This window comes from Heteronotia binoei, chromosome 2 (assembly GCF_032191835.1).
Source record: "Heteronotia binoei isolate CCM8104 ecotype False Entrance Well chromosome 2, APGP_CSIRO_Hbin_v1, whole genome shotgun sequence".
Classification (NCBI taxonomy): domain Eukaryota; kingdom Metazoa; phylum Chordata; class Lepidosauria; order Squamata; family Gekkonidae; genus Heteronotia; species Heteronotia binoei.
Genome location: NC_083224.1, coordinates 19,939,086 through 19,959,446, shown reverse-complemented (window position 1 = coordinate 19,959,446; position 20,361 = coordinate 19,939,086). Strand labels below are relative to the sequence as shown.

The following is a 20,361-nucleotide window of genomic DNA, read 5'->3' as shown; positions in this document are numbered from 1 at the left end:
TGCTTGTGTGTTCACATTGTCCAAAGGCTCTGTGGCTCTAGCATTCTTCAGAATCATGCCAGACTCAACTTCCAAGGAGCCTGAAGCTTCAACTCCCCGGGGTGCAGTCCCTACTGCTCCAGCTGCTGAAGGCCCCACTGATTCATCCTTTGGTGAACAAAACCTTAGCTTCACCACCACAGACCTCAGCCTGGTGGAGATGACAGAAATAGAATACACACAACTTCAGCATATACTCTATTCCCATATGGAGGCACAAGCAAATGAAAATGAAGCAGATAACAGATTAAATGTGAACTGCTTCTCAGCCAACAACCCCGTGAACAACCCACAATATCTGTCGTCATGCAATACCAGTCAAGGTAGCAGTTCGTCAAACAGCTCCGGCAACCAGTCACTATACCCCATTATTTGCCAGTCTGGCGTCGCCTCTGATAGCAGTTTCATGGGTCCCAATCAGTGCCTTGGACATATTGATTTCCAGGAGCTGAGAATGATGTTGCTTAGTGAGTCTAACCTTCCGCTCAACCAAGCTGAAAAAACACCTAATGGTAGCTCAGTAGATGCCACCGGGCAGAGTTTAGCGAAAGGTAAACATACTGAAAACATGGGTGGAATAAATTTGGAAAATTCAGCAGCAGGTCCTGAATCCAGAACCAAATCCGCAGTCCGTGTTCGGTTGGAAGATAGGTTCAACAGTGTCCAGGCTGAAATTCCAAGGTGCCAAGAATCACAGGAAACTGGAGTAGCCATTAACAAGTGTGTTGCATTTATGTTTCTTTCAAAGTGTAGTTTTTATCATTTATATTACCCACTGTCAATTGGCCCTTAGAAACAAGGAGCACATAAAAGTTCTGTGTTCTAAATGGCTAATCTCCCATTCTCGTTCATACCTCTTCTTGTGTTTGTAAAAGTGCATTTCAAATGAGTTAAGTGTGAATTAATTTGTGGTGAGTTCAACTTCTATACTTACATTATTTGTGCGTTCCTAGATTAAGCTGACTGTTAAACTAATCATAATTTTAAAACATGGGCCATAAATGATGCTTCTGACATTTGAACCAATCTGTTTCCTCTTATCTCCTGCTCTAATACTGTTACGTTAGTCTGATTTCCATAGCATACGCTTCATACACTTTGTCACAGTTGACTTTCACAATCTGTCTTGTGCTAACAAGATTGTTACAGTCCACATATGTGTGGCAGCATTCCAGCTAATGTTATGAGATCAATTCAGTTCAATTTATTCAAGGAAGTCCATTCAGCACACTGACTCTTAAGACACATAACAGGCAATAAAATTATTAAAACATATAGACTGTATGCTATTAGGACAAGATCGGAATATCAGGATGTCAAGAATGTAGTTTCAGTTCTACAAAGACTGTCCAGAGTCTTGTCTGAGTGTGGTTCCATTGACATCCCTTCCTCATAAATTGCAGATGGCAACTTGTTTAGCAATTAAAAAAAAACTTCATTTGCTTCTTTCATTTACTTAGGATGGCGTCAGATGGTAAATGTCGAACCTCAGATAGAATATCAGGATGTGCTTTCCAGTCTACAAACTTAGTGTCCTTGTTATTTGAGATAAATCCATTGAGCTGTGCTCTCAGTTGCATGTTTGTTACAAATGGTTGCTACTGTGTTGCACAGCTCTTCATCTGAAAGACTTCCTGCACACATTCCCAAGGTCCAGTCACAGTCTATGGATTTGTATGTTCAAAAGGGAGCTGCAGCCAATCCTGGCTCTCTGATGAGTGTTCCCTTATGATGTGTATCCAAACAGGGTTTGATCTGGCCAGCTTTTTAACTCAATATCAACCACTTTCCTTCTTTATTACAGCCTGTATCCCATATAGTGTTTGCCCGGTTGTGTCCCATGATCCCCAACACAGATCTTTTGGGTAATCAAAGGAGACCCCCCTCCTTTTTTCACCAGTGGAAAAACTGTAGGATCCAACCCATACGGTTAAGAACATAAGAGAAGCCATGTTGGATCAGACCAATGGTATACACCAAAATAGTAGTGGTGTGACGGTTTAGAACAGTTTGTAAGAAAACCCAATACTTGGCAAAAAACCTCTAATAATAATTATTATTATTAATTAATGAATAAATGAGTCCAATGCAGTGGAACTGGGCTATAAGACTACTGCGCTAGACTCATTTATTCATTAATTAATAATACTTATAATAATTTTTTTGTATAGTGTCAGGTTTTCTTAAAAATGGATCAGGCCAATGACCCATCCAGTCTAACACTCTGTGTCACACAGTGGCCAAAAAAAAAGTGCCATCAGGAGGTCCATCTGTGGGGCCAGGACACTAGAAGCCCTCCCATTGTTGTCCCCCAGCACCAAGAACACAGAGCATCACTGCCTCAGACAGAGAGTTCCAACAATATGCTGTGGTTTCATCCATATATTATTTTTATCCCATAAGAACATAAGAGAAGCCATGTTGGATCAGGCCAATGGTCCATCCAGTCCAACACTCTGTGTCATACAGTGGCCAAAAAACCCTCGTGCCATCAAGAGGTCCACCATCTTTGTTCAGAGAAGATCAAGATACCTTACATCCTCCTCCCACCCATTTTAGCATCATAAAAGTCCTGTGAGAAAGTTAAGTGGAGAGATAGTGATTGGCCCAGGATTACCCAATGAATTTCATGGCAGAGTGAGGATTTGAACCATGTTCTCTGTGGTTGCATAGGGTTGCCAGCTCCAGGTTGGGAAATACCTGGAGATTTTTGGGGTTGGAGCCTGATGAGGGCAGGGTTTAGAGAGGGAGGGACTTCAGTGGGGTATAATGCCATAGAATCTTTCATCCAGAGCAGCCATTTTATCCAGATGAACGATCCCTTTCACCTGGAGATCAGTTGTAATCGCAGGAGATCTCCAGCTACCACCTGGAAGTTGGCAACCCTGGGTTGCAGTCTACTACTCTACACATTGTACCACACAGTACACATTGTGCCCTATTAGCTCCATTAACTTAGAATGAGCCGCTGATATGCAAATTTGATTAATGCCATGCACACAGTTGCTGTGTGCATAGGGTTAACTAGATATGTAGTAGCCGAAATTATTTGCGAATGGCAACAGTGACATTTCACAGCCCTGCCCTGTATCACAACTTCCCACAATGCCTTTTAGTCTGCTCTGTATAGTAATACCGTTTGATCTGTGTAGTAATATTGCTTGATCTATGTAGTAATAATATTTGCTCAGGGACTGTAACATCAGGTACTAGTTTACATTCCCACAAGCACAAGTTGTGACATTGTATTAGGACAGGGGTAGTTGTGTAGGTCTCTGACCACTTGTTTTTTGTGGGTGAACTTTTCCAGGGAATTAGTAGCATCAAGATTATTTTTACTATGGCATTAGTAAAACTTTTGGTCCAGCTTTCCCCCTAGCTTAAAAAGTAATCAAATATAAACAAAGAATCATTAAATATAATCACAATAACCCTGAACCATGATGAAAGATGGTATATAAATATAGTAATTAATACATTTGTGTGTGTGTATGCTTCCTTTTATTTAGGTTCTGAGATGTTTTATGTATAAATGCTTCCTTTTATTTAGTTTCTCAGATTTCAATACATCTTGCAACATGATTTTGAGACTGATTTTCTAAGAGCCAAAAGAAAAGCTGGGAATAATAGGATTTTAATGATATGTCTCATGTGGAGACACATTATGCAGCCATGTGTTTTAAAAAATGCCATCTAAGCAAATGTTAACATTTTGGTTGCATGAGATTGTTATTACTCTCATTCGTTTTAGCGGCTAAGAAAAGATGCTACTAAGCAAGCTGATCTAGTTAGAAGCATATATAATTTTGTCTAAACTTGTAATCGAATGTGTGTTTGATATGAGCTAGGGTCTGGATGTAGTCTGAAATGATTACAGATATAAAAGACTGCACAATATGGGCTCTGGTATCCAATTCCTTCAAACAACTGCACTTGTTTTATTGATTTCCCCCTCATAGTTTAGTAACCCTCATTCGCCATCCTTCCGAAGTGATGGGTGTTCCTCTCCACCAGCAGCAGAACAAATGTACCACGCTAGTGAAAAATAAGACTGCTGCCACAACTACGACGGCATTACAGTTTACGTGCCCACTGTTTAACTCAAATGCTACTTCTCCTGCAACTGTAAATGCAAACCAGTTACAACAGGTCGGTAAAAAAATAAATAATTTTTTAAAAAAGATTGTTTCCTGTTTATTTTACAGCCCTGTTTTGGTTTTTTTTTTGAATAACTGATCTTGTGAAGATTAACTTTATACAGGAATTTATCAAAAGTCATGATGTAAAAGCTCATTTCATTCGTATTTTGAATTCTTAGAACAGGGGTGTCAAACCCATTTGTTATGAGGGCCGGATATGACATAAATGAATCCTTGTCAGGCTGGGGCATGAGTGTCATAAAATGTAATGCCAGGTAGCAGAGATATAAACTTTATAAAGGAAACAGACAAACACAAAGATTTTTAAAAGGCTTAAAATAAAAGATGCTTCAAACATTAGCATTCGTTGGTCTTGAAGGTGCTTTCTTTGTATCTCTCCTGTGGGATCCAGGGAACTGGGCAAAGGAAGCTCTGGCTCTTTCCTCTCTTCTTCAGGGGACCAGGAGGGGGAGGAGCCTCAGCCAAAAGAAGGAAGAGAGCCTTGGCTCAATAGCTCTGCTGTGCAATTGAGAGAGCCTGGCAAAGCAAGCTCTCCCTCCCCCCTTCCTCTCCAAGGGAAGAGCCTCAGCCAATGGAGAAAATAGAGGTTTTCTCTGTAGCTTCTGTGCGATTGAGCAAGCCTTGCAAAGCAAGCTGTGATGCAGAAGGAAGCAAGAGAGAGGGAGAAGGAAGCAGATGCCAGCCAGTTGCTCAGGGGCAACTGGCTGGCAGGCCTGATTTGGCCTCCCGGGCTGCATGTTTGACACTCCTGTCTTAGAATGACTGATAAATGTATATTTGTATTTGATAATGTATATTGATGATAATTGAAAAAAACACCTTTATACAGGAATTCATAAAGTCTGTGAGGAACCACATGTTTCAGTGCAATTCTGTGACGGTTTTGTAGATTTTGTTTTACAGAGTGAAACAATTGGAGTTAAAATTTATTTATTTGGGTTATATCCTGCCCTATCCCAAGCCAGGCTCAGGATGGCTCTCACAAGGATTGGCTAGACGGCAATAGTCTATAATAAAACCAAGTAAAAAAACAATCAACAATCAGACAATAACGCAAGCAAACAATAGAAACAAGATCGCAGTAAGCCAGATGAAACTCCAGGGTAGGATAGTCCTTAATGTCTCCTGGGAAGAACAGCGGGGGAAAGGTAATCTCATATCTCCTTCATATTGCTTTCCCACTGAAAACTGCCACCTTCAAGCTGATTTTACCGTCTGGCTTGCAGAAGCGAATACCTGTAACGTTGACAGTTTTCAGCAGGACAATGCAATGAGTGGAGAGGGTCTGAAAAACACACCCATTTTAAAACGGTCTTTGGAACTTTTGTTTTCTTGAGTGCCTTTTAAAGGTTTTTTTGTTTTAATATTTCAGAGGTATATTTTAGCTTTGACCTTCAAACCAAAGGTTGACCTTCAAGCTTGGTTCTAGTGGCTGCATGGTTTAACCCATTTTTTACAAACAATAAAAAGTTAGCGTGCACACTCAATTTAGGTCTACCATCCTAAAGCCTTTAAAGTGAAATCCTAAAAACATTTTCCCGGGAGTAGGCCGCACTGACTAAACCTGAGTAGGTTTCTGAGTAGACCTGCTTAGAATTTTTCTCCTGGAATCCAGGTTGAAAGACATTATGAAACAGTGGCTAAATGTAAATTTAATTTGGGGCACTGTACAAAATCTGTGCACTATGAATATAAATAACACTAAGTGATGTGCGGTTTGCTATATAGCCAGCTGTGCAATATTGTGACCCTGAGAAAGAAGAAATTTAAAAGTCAAAAAAATCCCAGTCATGTGTAATGTACAGCGATTTTCAGGAGTGGCTAGATGAAACATAAAAACATAAGAGAAGCCGTGTTGGATCAGGCCAATGGCCCATCCAGTCCAACACTCTGTGTCACACAGTGGCCAAAAAACCCAAGTGCCATCAGGAGGTCCACAAGTGGGGCCAGGACACTAGAAGCCCTCCCACTGTGCCCCTCCCCAAGCACCTGTGTTTAACCATTAGGTGATAGAAGGAGAAACTCAACAAAAGTATCTGGAGATTTTGATGACTGTGCCTGGGGATGGCAGGTTTTGGAGTGGAGGGACTTCAGCAAGGTACAATGCCATTGAGTCCAACCTCCAAAGCAGCCATTTTCCCCAGGAGAACTGATCTCTGTTGTCTGGAGATCAGTTGTAAGAGTAGGCAATCTCCAGGGTTCACCTGGAGGTTGGCACAGCTAGTACAACTAGATGTTATAGCTTCATTTTTTCCATGTAAATGTGTGTGGGGGGGCAGCATTTGTAGAAGGGAAATTAACGAGGTAAGTGGGAGCTTAATCCTTTCCCTGTCCATTGATTTCCCACCACCAATATTTGAAACTGTATGAAAGGAGTTAAGCCGTCTTCCTAGCCACCAATTCCCATTATTAGCAAAATGAGGCTGGGGAACAATTCTTAAAGACTGGTTCACCCGTCCCTCATGTGGGCCTTTGACAGATGTGTTCCAGGGTTCCACACTGGACTGGGATTGTGGCATGCAAGGAGAAGGGGTTTTCCCTCCCTGTCATTTTCCTCAGCTGAAACAGCCCTACGGAACTGCTGTTTGCCAACTTACTAGTCATGATGGGTATATCTCAATTTCCTCAACAAGGCAAAGAGGGCTCTCTAGAGCCATTTCAAGCAGGGAAAATGGTGTCAGATAATGGTGTCTTCTCTCTGTGTGCTGATAGCCTGATCTGAATTGGGCCCACCAATGCCGCAAAATTCCCAGCACAGAACTTCCAGTGCATGTCCCATTGAATGAACTTGTGATGGCTGTTAGTTCAGAGAACAGAGAGGACACAAGGACTTTGTAATGTGTGTGTGTCAGTCTCTTAAAGCTTCAGTACTTATTCTCTGCTCTAAAGGAAACTGACTGTGCATAGACTGCCTTGACCTTTCCATTTGTTGAAGAGAAGGGGAGCAATACCAATTTTAGCCACAAATTTGGTTTTGCTTAAAACTGACACTTTGTTTCTTTTAGAGCTCTGGAACATCTGTTTTGGAAGCTGCTAAGCATCAAGACCTTGGCTTACCTCGGACTTTTTCAATCTGTTACCAGCAGGAGATTGAAGCAACAAAACAGACTGTCGGGCCTAGAAACAAGGCTCTGCCTGAACACGTTTGGATTAAAGTAGGAGGCAAGTTGCCAAATATTGACTCATTTCGTTTTCAGTAGCCATAGCCTTAACATAGTTTTTAAGTCTTAAGAGAAGCATTGGTTAAAAGAGGGGAATCCCAACTGTCACGCATCTTTTTAAACATAACTTTCTGAAATATGATCCCAAAAGCATTTGAGACAATTTAGTTCTTTTGGAAGTTGCAAGCAAATGGATGACTTGGAGAAGAAGCTTATTCTTTCTCAGATCATTATTTGAGAAACTGCAAAAAATATATAATAGTTATACAAGATGGTAACAGATCTACTTGTTAGATGCTTTGCCTACTCTTTAAGAAAGCAGTATATACCACCATGTAGTCCTTATAGGGCAGGGGTGGCCAAACTTGCTTAATATAAGAGCTGCATGGAATACACATCAGATGTTTGAGAGCCTCAAGACATGAACAAATATTACACGTGTAAATGAAAATTTTTAAATACTTTCTTTGCTTAGAAAGATAAAATACATATGTATGCTCTATATAACCGAACCATTTTAGAAGGGGACTTTTTAAAAAACAAAAGCTGGGAATAACAGTCCCCATAAGACCAGCTTAGGGAAGACTTGAGAGTCAGTCTGCATTAAGTTCCTCCTTGACCTCTGGGAGGCACATAATATGTGTGAAAGAGTAGGAGTGTGCAAAAAAAAATAATTTGGAATTAATCGGATTCGGAAATATACGGAGTCAAAATATTCAGAATACCATATATTTCCGAATACTGGTATTCGGAATAGCCATATATATATATATATATATACGAGAAATATACGGCAAAATAGGGTATATTGGAAGCATTGAAATCAATGACTAAATAGGGTATATTGGAAGCTGCCTGGAGGGGAGGGGATTTGAGGGAGAGCCCCCAAATTTGCAGGGGACCTGCAGGGGACTCTCCCCTACAAATCCCCCAAGTCCCAAAAAGATTGGGCCAGGGGCTCCCATTCCCACCATTATACCCTATGGGCCATTGGATTTATATCCCGCCCTCCACTCCGAAGAGACTCAGAGCGGCTCACAATCTCCTTTACCTTCCTCCCCCACAACAGGCACCCTGTGAGGTGGGTGGGGCTGGAGAGGGCTCTCACAGCAGCTGCCCTTTCAAGGCAACCTCTGCCAGAGCTACAGCTGACCCAAGGCCATGGTAGCAGGTGCAAGTGGAGGAGTGGGGAATCAAACCCGGTTCTCCCAGATAAGAGTCCACACACTTAACCACTACACCAAACTGGCTCTCCATTGAAATCAATGGCAACATAGGGCATAATCAGAGGCTACTGGGGACAGGGGGTTTGAGGGAGAGCCCCCAAAACTGCATGGAACCCTCAGACTCCAAAAATAGATCTATAAAAACATAAAAGTGATCCACCACACACAGCCCACACACCAACCCCCTCACACCAACCAGAGGTAATTAAAAAAACCCAAAACGTGACAGAAAGAAACTTAACTTTTAACCCCGCCCCCCCTCCAAAAAAAAAAAAAAAACCAGAACCAGGAAAAGGGACAACAGGACAGGATGCAAAACCAACAACAACAGATCCAAACAAATCCAACTGAGAAAAGGGCAACAAACTCAACTGTTTAAAACTGAACTTTTTAACAATAAAAATTAGGCCAAACAGCACCCCCCCAAGAACCAGAACCAGAAGAGAAAAGGAACAACAGCAGCACAACACAGCAGCAACAAATCAAACACAGAATCCTTTTAAAACAGTAAAAAAACTTGACTTTTAACCATACAGAAACTTTACCAACCCTTCCCTCCCAAAAAACCTTCACCCTAACCCCAAGAAATCCAAGCCACCCAAATCAGGAAAAGTAAAAGGACACTGCACTTTTAAAAGTCCTCTCACTAAAGTAAGATATAAGCAAGTTGGCAACCCCCACCCCCACCCCAGGCCCCCATCCCCAGCAGAACCCCTTAACCCCAAATAAGCTACCCACCCACCCAAATCTGAATAAGTAAAGGGACTCTGAGTCTTAAAAAGTCCTTTTACTTTTATCCTAACTAAAATAAAAACAAGAACCCCAAGACTGTCTTGCCTTAGATGTCTTCTCCAGGCAGGTCAGGCAAGGCTGAGAGAGAGCAGCAACAGCTGAGGCCAAGGGCCAGCACAGCACAATCTCTCTCTCACAGCAACACCAACACAGCAGCAATGGAATGAAGTCCAGCCAGGCAGACTCCTTAAAAAGGTTCTCTGGCCCTACACAGAGCGGTTTCAAAAAATACTACTGCTCTGTGATTGGCCAGAGAACAGTGTTTACTTGGATACCCAAGTAAACAAAAGAACAACAATGTTGCTGATGGCTGGGGGATTAGCCCAGCCATCAGCTACACAACAGCCCTGCAAAGCATGCATTTGCAATGCATTTTGCAAATGCATGCTTTGGATTGGCTGCTGGGGCCCCTCTCCCTCCCTCCCTGATCCCAGGGAGGCTATGGGAGAGGCGAGAAAAGGCTTCCAAAGGCAGGAAAGGAGGCAAGCAGTTTCCCTGAGGCTGCAGAAGCTCTTTCCCGCCTTTTACATTGAGTTCTGTATACTTCCGAATATTGATTCGGAAGTATACGGGGAGCCATATAATGCATGCGAGCTGGATTCAGAAGTATACGGCGCCATATACTTCTGAATCGGGGGTATTTGGAGGTCTCTTTGGTTCAGCCAAACCGAATGCACACCCCCTATGAAAGAGCCACATGTGACTCCCGAGCCATAGTTTGGACACCTCTGTTATAGGGCTTTTCCACATTCTTGTTTTCCTTGTTTGCAAGTTCCTGTTTCTTCAGGGTGGGGAAGAGTTTCTGTTCTGCATGTGTTTTGTTCCCTGAAGACACAATAAAAGAAAATACCTTGAATAGCTCCATACTGTATACTGAAGAAGTGTGCTTCTGGTTATTTGGCAGTGTGTCTCTGAGCTGGGGGAGGGAGCAGCCTGAATACCTTCTCTTGGCACTTTTCAAGCTACCTTGTCTGAGCGTGAGTGGGAACTGGGTTTATAGGGTGCTGAAGTAACTCTGCATAGAATTGCACTGTTGATCAACTAAGGAAAGGAAAGGTCCCCTGTGCAAGCACCAGTCGTTTCTGACTCTGGGGTGACGTTGCTTTCACAACGTTTTCATGGCAGACTTTTTACGGGGTGGTTTGCCATTGCCTTCCCCAGTCTTTTACACTTTCCCCTGAGCAAGCTGGGGACTCATTTGACCGACCTCGGAAGGATGGAAGGCTGAGTAAAACTTGGGCCGGCTACCTGAACCCAGCTTCCGCTGGAATCTAACTCAGGTCATGAGCAGAGAGTTCAGACCACAATACTGCAGCACTGCTGCTTTACCACTCTGCGCCATGGGGCCGCTACTAAAGCCTTGCATTATTTATCAGTAGGGGCCTGTCTAAATAGTGAGAGTAATTTTGGATTGGTATTGGGGCTGCGAGTGAAAGGCCAGTCGCTTATTTCAAGGCCGTTGTCAAGTACATGTCAAGTACATGCTGTTAAGTAAAATGTCAAAGATGCTTTCCCTTCCAGCAAGGAGAGGCACCCCCCCCCCCGGTTGCTTACCTGTAACTGATATCTTCGAGTGGTCATCTGTGCAGTCCCACACATGGGTCTTGCTGCTGGCACCAGTGGTAGGGATCGTTGCCAGCAGCAAGACCCATGTGTGGGACTGCACAGAGACCGTGAGGAAGATCTGTGAGCTAGCTCACATTAACTCAGCTTAGAGGGAACACTGGATAGGATCTATTTTCTGCTGTGCCCATGCAGAATCACAACCTTCATTCACTGGTGTTCCAGATAGCAGGGTTGCCAACCTCCAGGTAGAAACTGGAGGTCTCCTGGGATTATAACTGACATCCACGCAACAGAGATCAGTTCCCCTGGAGAAAATGGCCGCTTTGTAAGGTGGACTCCATGGCATTATACCCTGTTGAAGTTCCTCCCCTCCCTAAACCCCGTCCTCCACAGGCTCCACCCCCCAAAAAATCTCCAGGTAGTTATCAAACCAAAGCTGGCAACCCTAAATAGGGGTGCATGTTTGATTTGGATCAAGACTGATTAAAATAACTTCATAATGCACAAAGCATGTAAAGTACTATTTCCCCCGTTCACGTTTTGCGCAGGAGAGGCTTTGTGTAAGCAAACGATAAACAAAAGGAGCCGCAGCCGAATACAGACGCTGGACACCAGCATGCAGCGCAAGCCCCTTGGGGACATTCAGAACGTGTGTGACAGCCAAAGCCAAAGTGCTGGACCGGCCCAGGGTGCCTGGCAAGCAGCACAGCCCTCTTCAAGTGCCTCCACGCAAAACGGAAGCCAAGGAGGTGTCTCTCAGCGTCGGGAGAGACATAACCGAATGGAGCGAGACAGAAGGTAATTGCGACAGGTGGCCTAGGAGCGCCAAGTCCCCTCTCTGTTTCATTTGGTGCTGACTGGCATGTTACGTTTTACTTAAAGTTTCCACCTAGTCAGATTGCATCAATTTATTTATATCCAGTGCTTTATAGGCCACTTCCAAATAGGGTAGTCTGGAAATGTGCCCTGGCAACAGCAGCAAGAAGAAAGGAAGAGCATCCCCATGCCCTATTCCGTGTCACTCGCTGCCACTGCCCCCTCACTCTCTAGGGTTGCCAGCTCTGGGTTGGGAAATCCCTGGAGATTTGGGGGGCAGAGTGTAGGGATGGCAGGGCTTAGGGAGTGGGGGGGGACGGTTATCCCTCGGCTTGCTTGAAAGGCTGTGGTGCAGTTGGTTCTTACCTGTATAGCTGGTGGCTTTGTCCTGTCTTAGCAGATTTTTGGAGTAGTGTCTTGCTTAGAATTAAGCAGTCAACTGGTCTGATCCTTCCGCTCTCACCTCAATTAATTTTATTGAATATATGGGATGACTTCAACATTTCAACTTCTCGCCCTGAACTTATCTCCATAATGTTCACAGTAGCGAAGCATGCCATAACACTGAAATGGAAGTCGGTTGACCCCCCTTCTATCAGGTCCTGGGCTTCCAGATTATGGGAGTTCTTCCTTTTAGACAAAGTGGCAGACTCTCATGGCTCTACATTGCATCTTGGTAGTAGGGAAAAAAGTATTACGTAAATGGGAACCCTTCTTAAATGGGAAATTCGGGCCCACCTGTGCTTCATCTGCATTGACTCACGAAGATTACATCTCCTGTTTAATTTTGTGTTAATATTGTACAGTGGGTTCTACACATGGAGGAGTCTCAGGATAAGTGACAACAAGCTCTTTAATAGAAGTAGCATAGTGTAAGGCTACATTACAAGACTGGAAACTGGGCCACGGGGCCAAACTTATGTACATCTCTGGGTTCTTGAGCAAGCATGTTATTGGGTCATTTAAACCGGTGGGGGCTTGTGATTGGTCCAGGGCTGCTGAGATTTGGATCCTGCAGCCCATTGTTCCCAAGTCCCCAAGCTCAATCCATATGGCTCCAATGAGCCAGGCAGGAACACTCAAAGTCTTCCCTTGTGTCCACATACATAACAGTTAAATAGCTAAATATTAGGTTAGTACAGTTTGTATTGCATTTGACAGCATACCTCTACAACATGGTTTTCCATTGGAAGGGAAAAAGGAGGGGAGGGACCTAAGTGGGGTACAATGCTCCAGAGTCCACCTTCCAAAGTGGCCATTTTCTCCAGGGGAACTGAACTCTGTAACCTGGAGACTAGATGTAATTCCAGAAGATCGCCACCAACCATCTGGAGACTTGGCAACCACAGTGAGATTCACCATAGGAAGGGAGGAGAAAAAGGCAATGCCTCCGTGAATAAACCGTTCACACAATTCTCTTAAAAGTCTTATCACACCTAATGAGTAGCTTAAAACAGACAGATAGTATTCCAAAAATACAGAACTTCAAAGTACAGAATACAAAACAGAAGGAGGACACCACAATCACTCCAGTTGCAGTTCAGAATAGTAAATACATTTCTTCCTCTTCCTTAAGGGGATGCCCATAGCGCTCATAATATCTGTGTGTTTCAAGCTACTCATTAAGTGATAAGACTTTAAGAGAATTGTGTGAACCGTTTATTCACGGAGGCACTGCTGTTTTCTCCTCCCTGCCATCTGGAGACTGGCAATCTCACACCTCTGTCCCATCTGGGAAAAAGCAGAGATGTGATGGCAAACATATCCTTTCATGATCTTTAAAGGGCCAAAAGGGGAAGGAATGCAGAACTTAACCTTACTATTTCAAGGACCATTCTTATCTTCCCCCTTGCCCTATATTGGTTGTGGGGTGTGTGTGTGGGGGGGGATGATCCATATGGACAATTTGCTCAGAGTGACCCACTGTCCCTCCTTGGAACAGGATCAAATAAGGTTTTTCTCTGATTCTGTTACTGGTAACACTATTTGTAACTAATTTTAGATGATGCTCTAGGTAAAGAGTCAATGGAAGTCGGCCTGTCAAGTGGTTTGTTATATTTCCCCAGTAGAATTTTCTGAAAATGGTTCCTTCTTTCTTTCTGAAGAAAATGTTGATTCCCACTAGGGTAGTAATATTATTCTCTCTTCTATCAGCAAGCAGTGGTTATTTATACAGTGGCATTAATTATTCTGCTAGAAGGAATTTGTAATGTGATGGGAGTCAACAGAGGGAGGAGAGACAAAAAGATAACAAATATATATAGAGAGGAGGGTGAATGTAAGAAAATGCGATGGCATATCACTTAGGCTTCATTGTGGTTGTGAATGAGGTGGAGGGATCAAGCTAAAGGCTTAGTGAGGAAAGTGGTTTCCAAGGAGGAGGGGTTTGAAGGGAGGAGACACACAGAAAACGTTTTTATTCAGCCTTGCAGGAGGAAATAGTTAACAAATTGAAACTTCTAGAAGACCTTCAAGATCTTAAACATTAGTCTCCCTGTTAATACACTGAATTAAGAAATGTTTTGAAAAAAGAATGGCAGTTTTAAGTGTTAGATTTTGAGCATGTTCCTTGTGATTCTAGGCGCAGAATCCGGATTTGTTGTGACGAATTGAATCTTCTGGTTCCTTTCTGTACTTCAGACACTGACAAGGCAACAACTTTACAATGGACAACAGCGTTTCTAAAATACATTCAAGAAAGACATGGGGATTCTCTGAAAAAGGTCATAATTCCAAATTAATTCACATTTTTTTTAAAGAAACCCACGTTACCATTTGAACATTAAAAGCAATAAAGAAGTGAATCATGACAGATACTTTTGTTGAACTTGTACCTAGTTTCACGCAGGAGCAGACTTTTTATGTGCATTATTTCCTCAGTGGGCACAATTCACAATTTATTTATTACTTTAAATGTCTATCCTGCCCTCTCCACAAGCGGACTCAGGGTGGCTGACCACATTCATATTCACAAGTTAAAAACCAGTAAAAACCAATAAAACATAATTACAATTTAAGATTTTAAAAACACTTTGTGGTGCTGTATCACTACAATATAGGCGAGTTGGACTCTCCTTCTTTGGAGGTTTTTAAGCAGAGGCTAGACGGCCATCTGACAACGATGCTGATCCTGTGAATTAGGCAGATCATGAGAAGGAAGGCAGGAAGGGTTGCACCAGTGCTTAGTTCTTGTGGCCCTTTCTTACATGCCTAGAGAAATGCTGATTGCCACTTTGGGCTCAGTCAGCAGTTTTTCTCCAGGCCAGTTTGGCAAGGGATCCTGAAGGTTTTTGCCATCTTCTGGGCATGGAGCATGGGTCAGTGTGTGCCTGAGGGAGGGAGGTATTTGTGAAATTTCTGCATTGTGCAGAGGATTGGACTAGATGATCCCAGAGGTCCCTTCCAACTCTATGATTCTGAGATCTGCTGTCCATATGCACAATTCTGAACCTAGCTCAGCCACATCTGTGAAATATTTTGTTGTACATCAACAGTGCTGTCCTTCCTCAGCCATGCTTCCATCTATTTACCATCTCATAGTAGACCCTTTCTTAAGCCTGGAGATAACACCAGCATAACCTGTGCTCCCGTACAGAAACATGTCTCTAATGATTTGTCTAAAGAGGAAATCTGTGCCCTCAGTAGCCATGTAATGGATGTGCTTTGTCTACTGCAGCACATATTTTATTTAAAGCTTTTTTCCCCCATGCTTGCAAAGGGGTTGATTGCATACCGATAGGCAATATCTAGCCTCTGGAATGTATTCTGTTAATATTATAAATTGCAGTTATTCTGAACAAGTGCAGTTTTCAAAAATGAATGTGCTTTTTGACATTTGGCAAGTACTGAAGGGGCAATACAAGAAACAACTGTGATGTACTGGCTAACAATGTTTAGTAAAACCTTTTTAAGAAACTGTGTGCAGTTCTGGTCGCCGCACCTCAAAAAGGATATTATAGCATTGGAGAAAGTCCAGAGAAGGGCAACTAGAATGATTAAAGGGCTGGAGCACTTTCCCTATGAAGAAAGATTGAAATGCTTGGGACTCTTTAGCTTGGAGAAACGTTGACTGTGGGGTGACATGATAGAGGTTTACAAGATAATGCATGGGACGGAGAAAGTAGAGAAAGAAGTCCTTTTCTCCCTTTCTCACAATACACAACTCGTGGGCATTCGATGAAATTGCTGAGCAGACAGGTTAAAACGGATAAAAGGAAGTACTTCTTCACCCAAAGGGTGATTAACATGTGGAATTCACTGCCACAGGAGGTGATGGCGGCCACAAGCATAGCCACCTTCAAGAGGGGTTTAGATAAAAATATGGAGCACAGGTCCATCAGTGGCTATTAGCCACAGTGTGTGTGTATATATAACATTTTTTGCCACTGTGTGACACAGAGTATTGGACTGTATGGGCCGTTGGCGTGATCCAACATGGCTTCTCTTATGTTCTTATCATAAACTCTTTTTGTACATTACAATATAATGAGAGCTCCATTCATTGAGCACTTGGATATAGGCCCATTTAGTCAGAAAACTTCCTCAGGAGTATTCCTTCCCATTTCCTTCAGGGTTATCAGCCTCTTACTACAATTCTATGTTCATGCTCTCTGCAACATCTTTATTTTCTTCAAGTTCTCTCATCCTCTATGCCCCCGAAGTGTATATATGTATATTAGGAGCTTAAACCAGTCCTGAATTCCTTCTCTAACCAGATGCAAAAGTCTTCTGGATTTTGCTGGCAAAGTGCTCTCTACAGTATTTATATTGGAAGCAAGCCGTTTTGATGGCAAAATGCTCTCAATTCATAATATAAGAGCAAGCCAGCCCTGAGCCTCTTCTCTTACCAAATGCACAAGCCTTCTGGACTTTGCTGGCTCAATGCTCTACAATTTTTATTTGGAGCAAGCCATTCTTGATTGATGGCAAAATTCTCTCAATGCCACTTAAGAGTATAATTTTTAAGCAAGCCAGTCCTATACATACCTCTTCTCTAACCAGATGCAGAAGCCTTATTGATACTTATTGATAAAAATGTGGAGCAGAGGTCCATCAGTGGCTATTAGCTACAGTGTGTATATATGTTCTTCTGTGACACAGAGTGTTGGACTGGATGGGCCATTGGCCTGATCTGACATGGCTTCTCTTCTGTTCTTATGTGACACAGAGTGTTGGACTGGATGGGCCACTGGCCTGATCCAACATGGCTTCTCTTATGTTCTTCTGTGACACAGAGTGTTGGATTGGATGGGCCATTGGCCTGATCCGACATGGCTTCTCTTATGTTCTTATGTGACACAGAGTGTTGGAATGGATGGGCCATTGGCCTGATCCAACAGGGCTTCTCTTATGTTCTTATGTGACGCAGAGTGTTGGACTGGATGGGCCACTGGCCTGATCCAACAGGGCTTCTCTTATGTTCTTATGTGACGCAGAGTGTTGGACTGGAGGGGCCATTGGCCTGATCCAACAGGGCTTCTCTTATGTTCTTCTGTGACACAGAGTGTTGGATTGGATGGGCCATTGGCCTGATCCGACATGGCTTCTCTTATGTTCTTATGTGACACAGAGTGTTGGACTGGATGGGCCATTGGCCTGATCCGACATGGCTTCTCTTATGTTCTTATGTGACACAGAGTGTTGGACTGGAGGGGCCATTGGCCTGATCCGACATGGCTTCTCTTATGTTCTTATGTTATGTTCTTGACAAGTACTGAAGGGGGGCATAATTCTAGGCTAGATGAAATAAAATGGGATTAGCAAACAGGGAGCTCCATTTTAGATCTGCCTAGTAAATTAACATCCAGATATGGAGTAGTACGCACAGAAAGAATTGTTAGCAGAAAGGGCTGCTGTTAACAAATCCAAACCGCTCACCTGTCTGCCTCCTTGGAGATAATTTTGGTGACTTCATGTTGCCATCAACTCACATCTGACTTATGGTGACCCCTCAAGGGGTTTTCAAGGCAAGAAATGTTCAGAGGTGGCTTGCCATTGCCTGCTTCTGTGGAGCAACCCTCATATTGCTTGGTCTTCTGCCATCTAAATACTGACCAGGACCGACCCCTGCTTAGCTTCCAAGATCTGATGAGATCAGGCTAGCCTGGGCTATCCAAGTCAGGGCAAGGTGACTGAATAGGCACTATTTTAAAATTTAAAATGTTTTGGAAACATTAACTTCTGTTGTACACCTCCACACAGCAAAATGTGAAGCCTTCCTCCAGACTAAGTAGACTTCATGCAGTTTAAGTGACTCACATTCTGTATATTCGCCAACTGCCATATTCACTTCAGTGGTAGAGGCTGGTCTTTATGATTGGAACTGTCCCCAACCTCCCATGAACTAGAAAAGGTAGTTGTAGTGCACTGGAACTCTATATGTTTATCAAAGTACTCTTCCCATAACAGAGAACTGAGACAAAGGATTTCTTGGTGGACAACTTTGTACACAAGAGTTTTCTTTATGCCTGCTCCTCTGTAATTCAGCATTGTAATTATTCTTTGTGCTTGATTTTTCTTTTTAGGAATTTGAGACTGTATTCTGTGGTAAAACCGGCAGAAGACTAAAATTGACAAAATCGGATTCAATAGGAACGTGCCCAGCGCAGGAGATTTCACAGAATAGTACATCCATGGAGATTAAATAATTCGCGAACTCCATACTCAGTTGTTGCTAGACAGTGTGAACACCCAAGAATTTGCGTGAGCTTCTGTTTCCAAATTCATTTGCTGGATTTTTCGTGACTGAAAAAAGGTATCGACATTGAAGAAAGACACATGCTATTCAAAACAGTGAGGAAAAAATTACCGACAATGTTTATTTATCAGTGCTGCTCCCAAGATGGGCCTTTCAGAAGAGACAACAGCGCAAGCACGTAAACCTTCTTCCATCCCCCCCCCCCCCCACACCTTATGAGTTTTCTGGGGGTTTTGTTTTGTTTTCCAAACAAAAGAATTTCGATACATTATAGAACAGCATCTTATTTTCCGTCTTGAGTACATTAATCCAAGTAATTATTAGAATGCGTCACAACAACTGATTTGTTATGTATTGGAAAATCTAAATGTTAGAAAAGATGGAAACTTGTATATATAGTAGATTCGATTTGCCTTCCATTTTCAAACGTTTGTCTCCACGAAACTAAACCATATAGAACAGGCTGCTGACTGTGTGTTAGAAATACAAGTGCTATTTAAAATATGTTTTGCCCCCTCTCAACTGGATTCAGTTAAGGAAATGTCACTTTTCTAAACAGCCACTGGAATGAATGAGAAAATTAAAAGCTGTGAGCTTCGGTGCCAATCTCATTTCCTAACTGGAAATCCCCAAGGGATTACATCTGTAATCTTTTTAGTGCAAGAGTGGTATTTTGTAAACAGTACATGGTTTATAAAGGCATAGGATATTTGATTTTTAAGACTAGTATTAGCTATACTTGTTAAGAAACCTGAAGTATTTGAGAAATAGAACATTTATTGAATTGAAAGTGGCTTTATTGATGTATCAAAACAGACGACGCTAGTAGGTTTCGCTTGTACAGAACTCTTCCCAAAATAAATATTGTTTAAATCACGGATATTCACACTTGTGTAGCACCTTTATTCCCAGACAGCAAGGAAAAGGAAGAATTGGCAAAACAAGCCATGAGGCCTATTATAATAGACAGGTACAACATTTTTTAAAAATGCTTATTTTTACAACAATTTATATGGAAATTTTTGGGTAGTGATAGTCTCCTGTGACAGAAGGGTCTTTTACAAATATTAGTGAATATTACTATATATTTTTCTTACAATATGCAAATGTACAAAATTGGCCCCTGTAAAGTAGATATATACATACATTATACCTGCAGTTGAGTCTATTGGTGGGAGGGGGATGACTCTCTAAAAGGCTACGTGGCAACCGTGATGTGCACAGGAAAGCATCCTTATGCTCGCCCGCACTCCCTTTCCTAGGGTAGACCACTGCTGCCTTCTCTCTTCAGAAGTGGCCTCTACTATGGCAGGAGCCGCTGCCAGAACCAAATCCTGTGAAAAAGCCAGGGTATTTTTTTTTTAGCAGGAATGCACAGGAACGCAGTTCCGGCTGGCTTGGCAGCAGGGAGAGGGTATGGCCTAATATGCAAATGAGTTCCTGCTGGGCTTTTTCTACCCCCCCCCCCCAAAAAAAGCCCTGGAAAAAGCATAGCTCCTATGGATTGTGTCTGGAGTATAAACATTCAGGGCAAACAGTTACACTTGCATGCCGTCCGTTTCATTCACTGTTTTTAACATTTATTGGCTCTGATCCTGCCGGGGAACACACACACAGCTGATGAATACCCACGAGCTCAAGCAAGCATTATGCGTGCTGTTCTTGGCCTATTCCAGGAGGGGGGGGAGCTGTTCTTGGCCTATTCCAGGAGGGGGGGGGTGAGCTGTTCTTGGCCTATTCCCGGAGGGGGGGTGAGCTGTTCTTGGCCTATTCCTGGAGGGGGGGTGAGCTGTTCTTGGCCTATTCCCCGAGGGGGGGGAGCTGTTCTTGGCCTATTCCAGGAGGGGGGGTGAGCTGTTCTTGGCCTATTCCCGGAGGGGGGGTGAGCTGTTCTTGGCCTATTC

The 20,361-nt window shown here is 42.9% G+C and overlaps 1 protein-coding gene across 1 annotated transcript; it reads left to right on the top strand.

The window, feature by feature from the left end:
- On the top strand, positions 1–18,643 carry TCFL5 (transcription factor like 5). Its single transcript, XM_060233216.1, has 6 exons — positions 1–759; positions 3,999–4,188; positions 7,205–7,361; positions 11,493–11,742; positions 14,342–14,483; positions 18,285–18,643. Exons 1-6 carry the CDS (start codon positions 56–58, stop codon positions 18,405–18,407), a joined length of 1,566 nt encoding a protein of 521 aa, XP_060089199.1. The 5' UTR covers positions 1–55; the 3' UTR covers positions 18,408–18,643.
- The last annotated feature ends 1,718 nt before the right edge of the window (positions 18,644–20,361 follow it).

Excerpts from the sequence above, each read along its gene's own strand:
- TCFL5 (XM_060233216.1), top strand. The coding sequence starts at position 56 with ATGCCAGACTCAACTTCCAAGGAGCCTGAAGCTTCAACTCCCCGGGGT. Across the intron at positions 4,189-7,204 it reads ATGCAAACCAGTTACAACAG|AGCTCTGGAACATCTGTTTT; the intron begins GTCGGTAAAAAA and ends TGTTTCTTTTAG. Across the intron at positions 11,743-14,341 it reads CGAATGGAGCGAGACAGAAG|GCGCAGAATCCGGATTTGTT; the intron begins GTAATTGCGACA and ends TTGTGATTCTAG.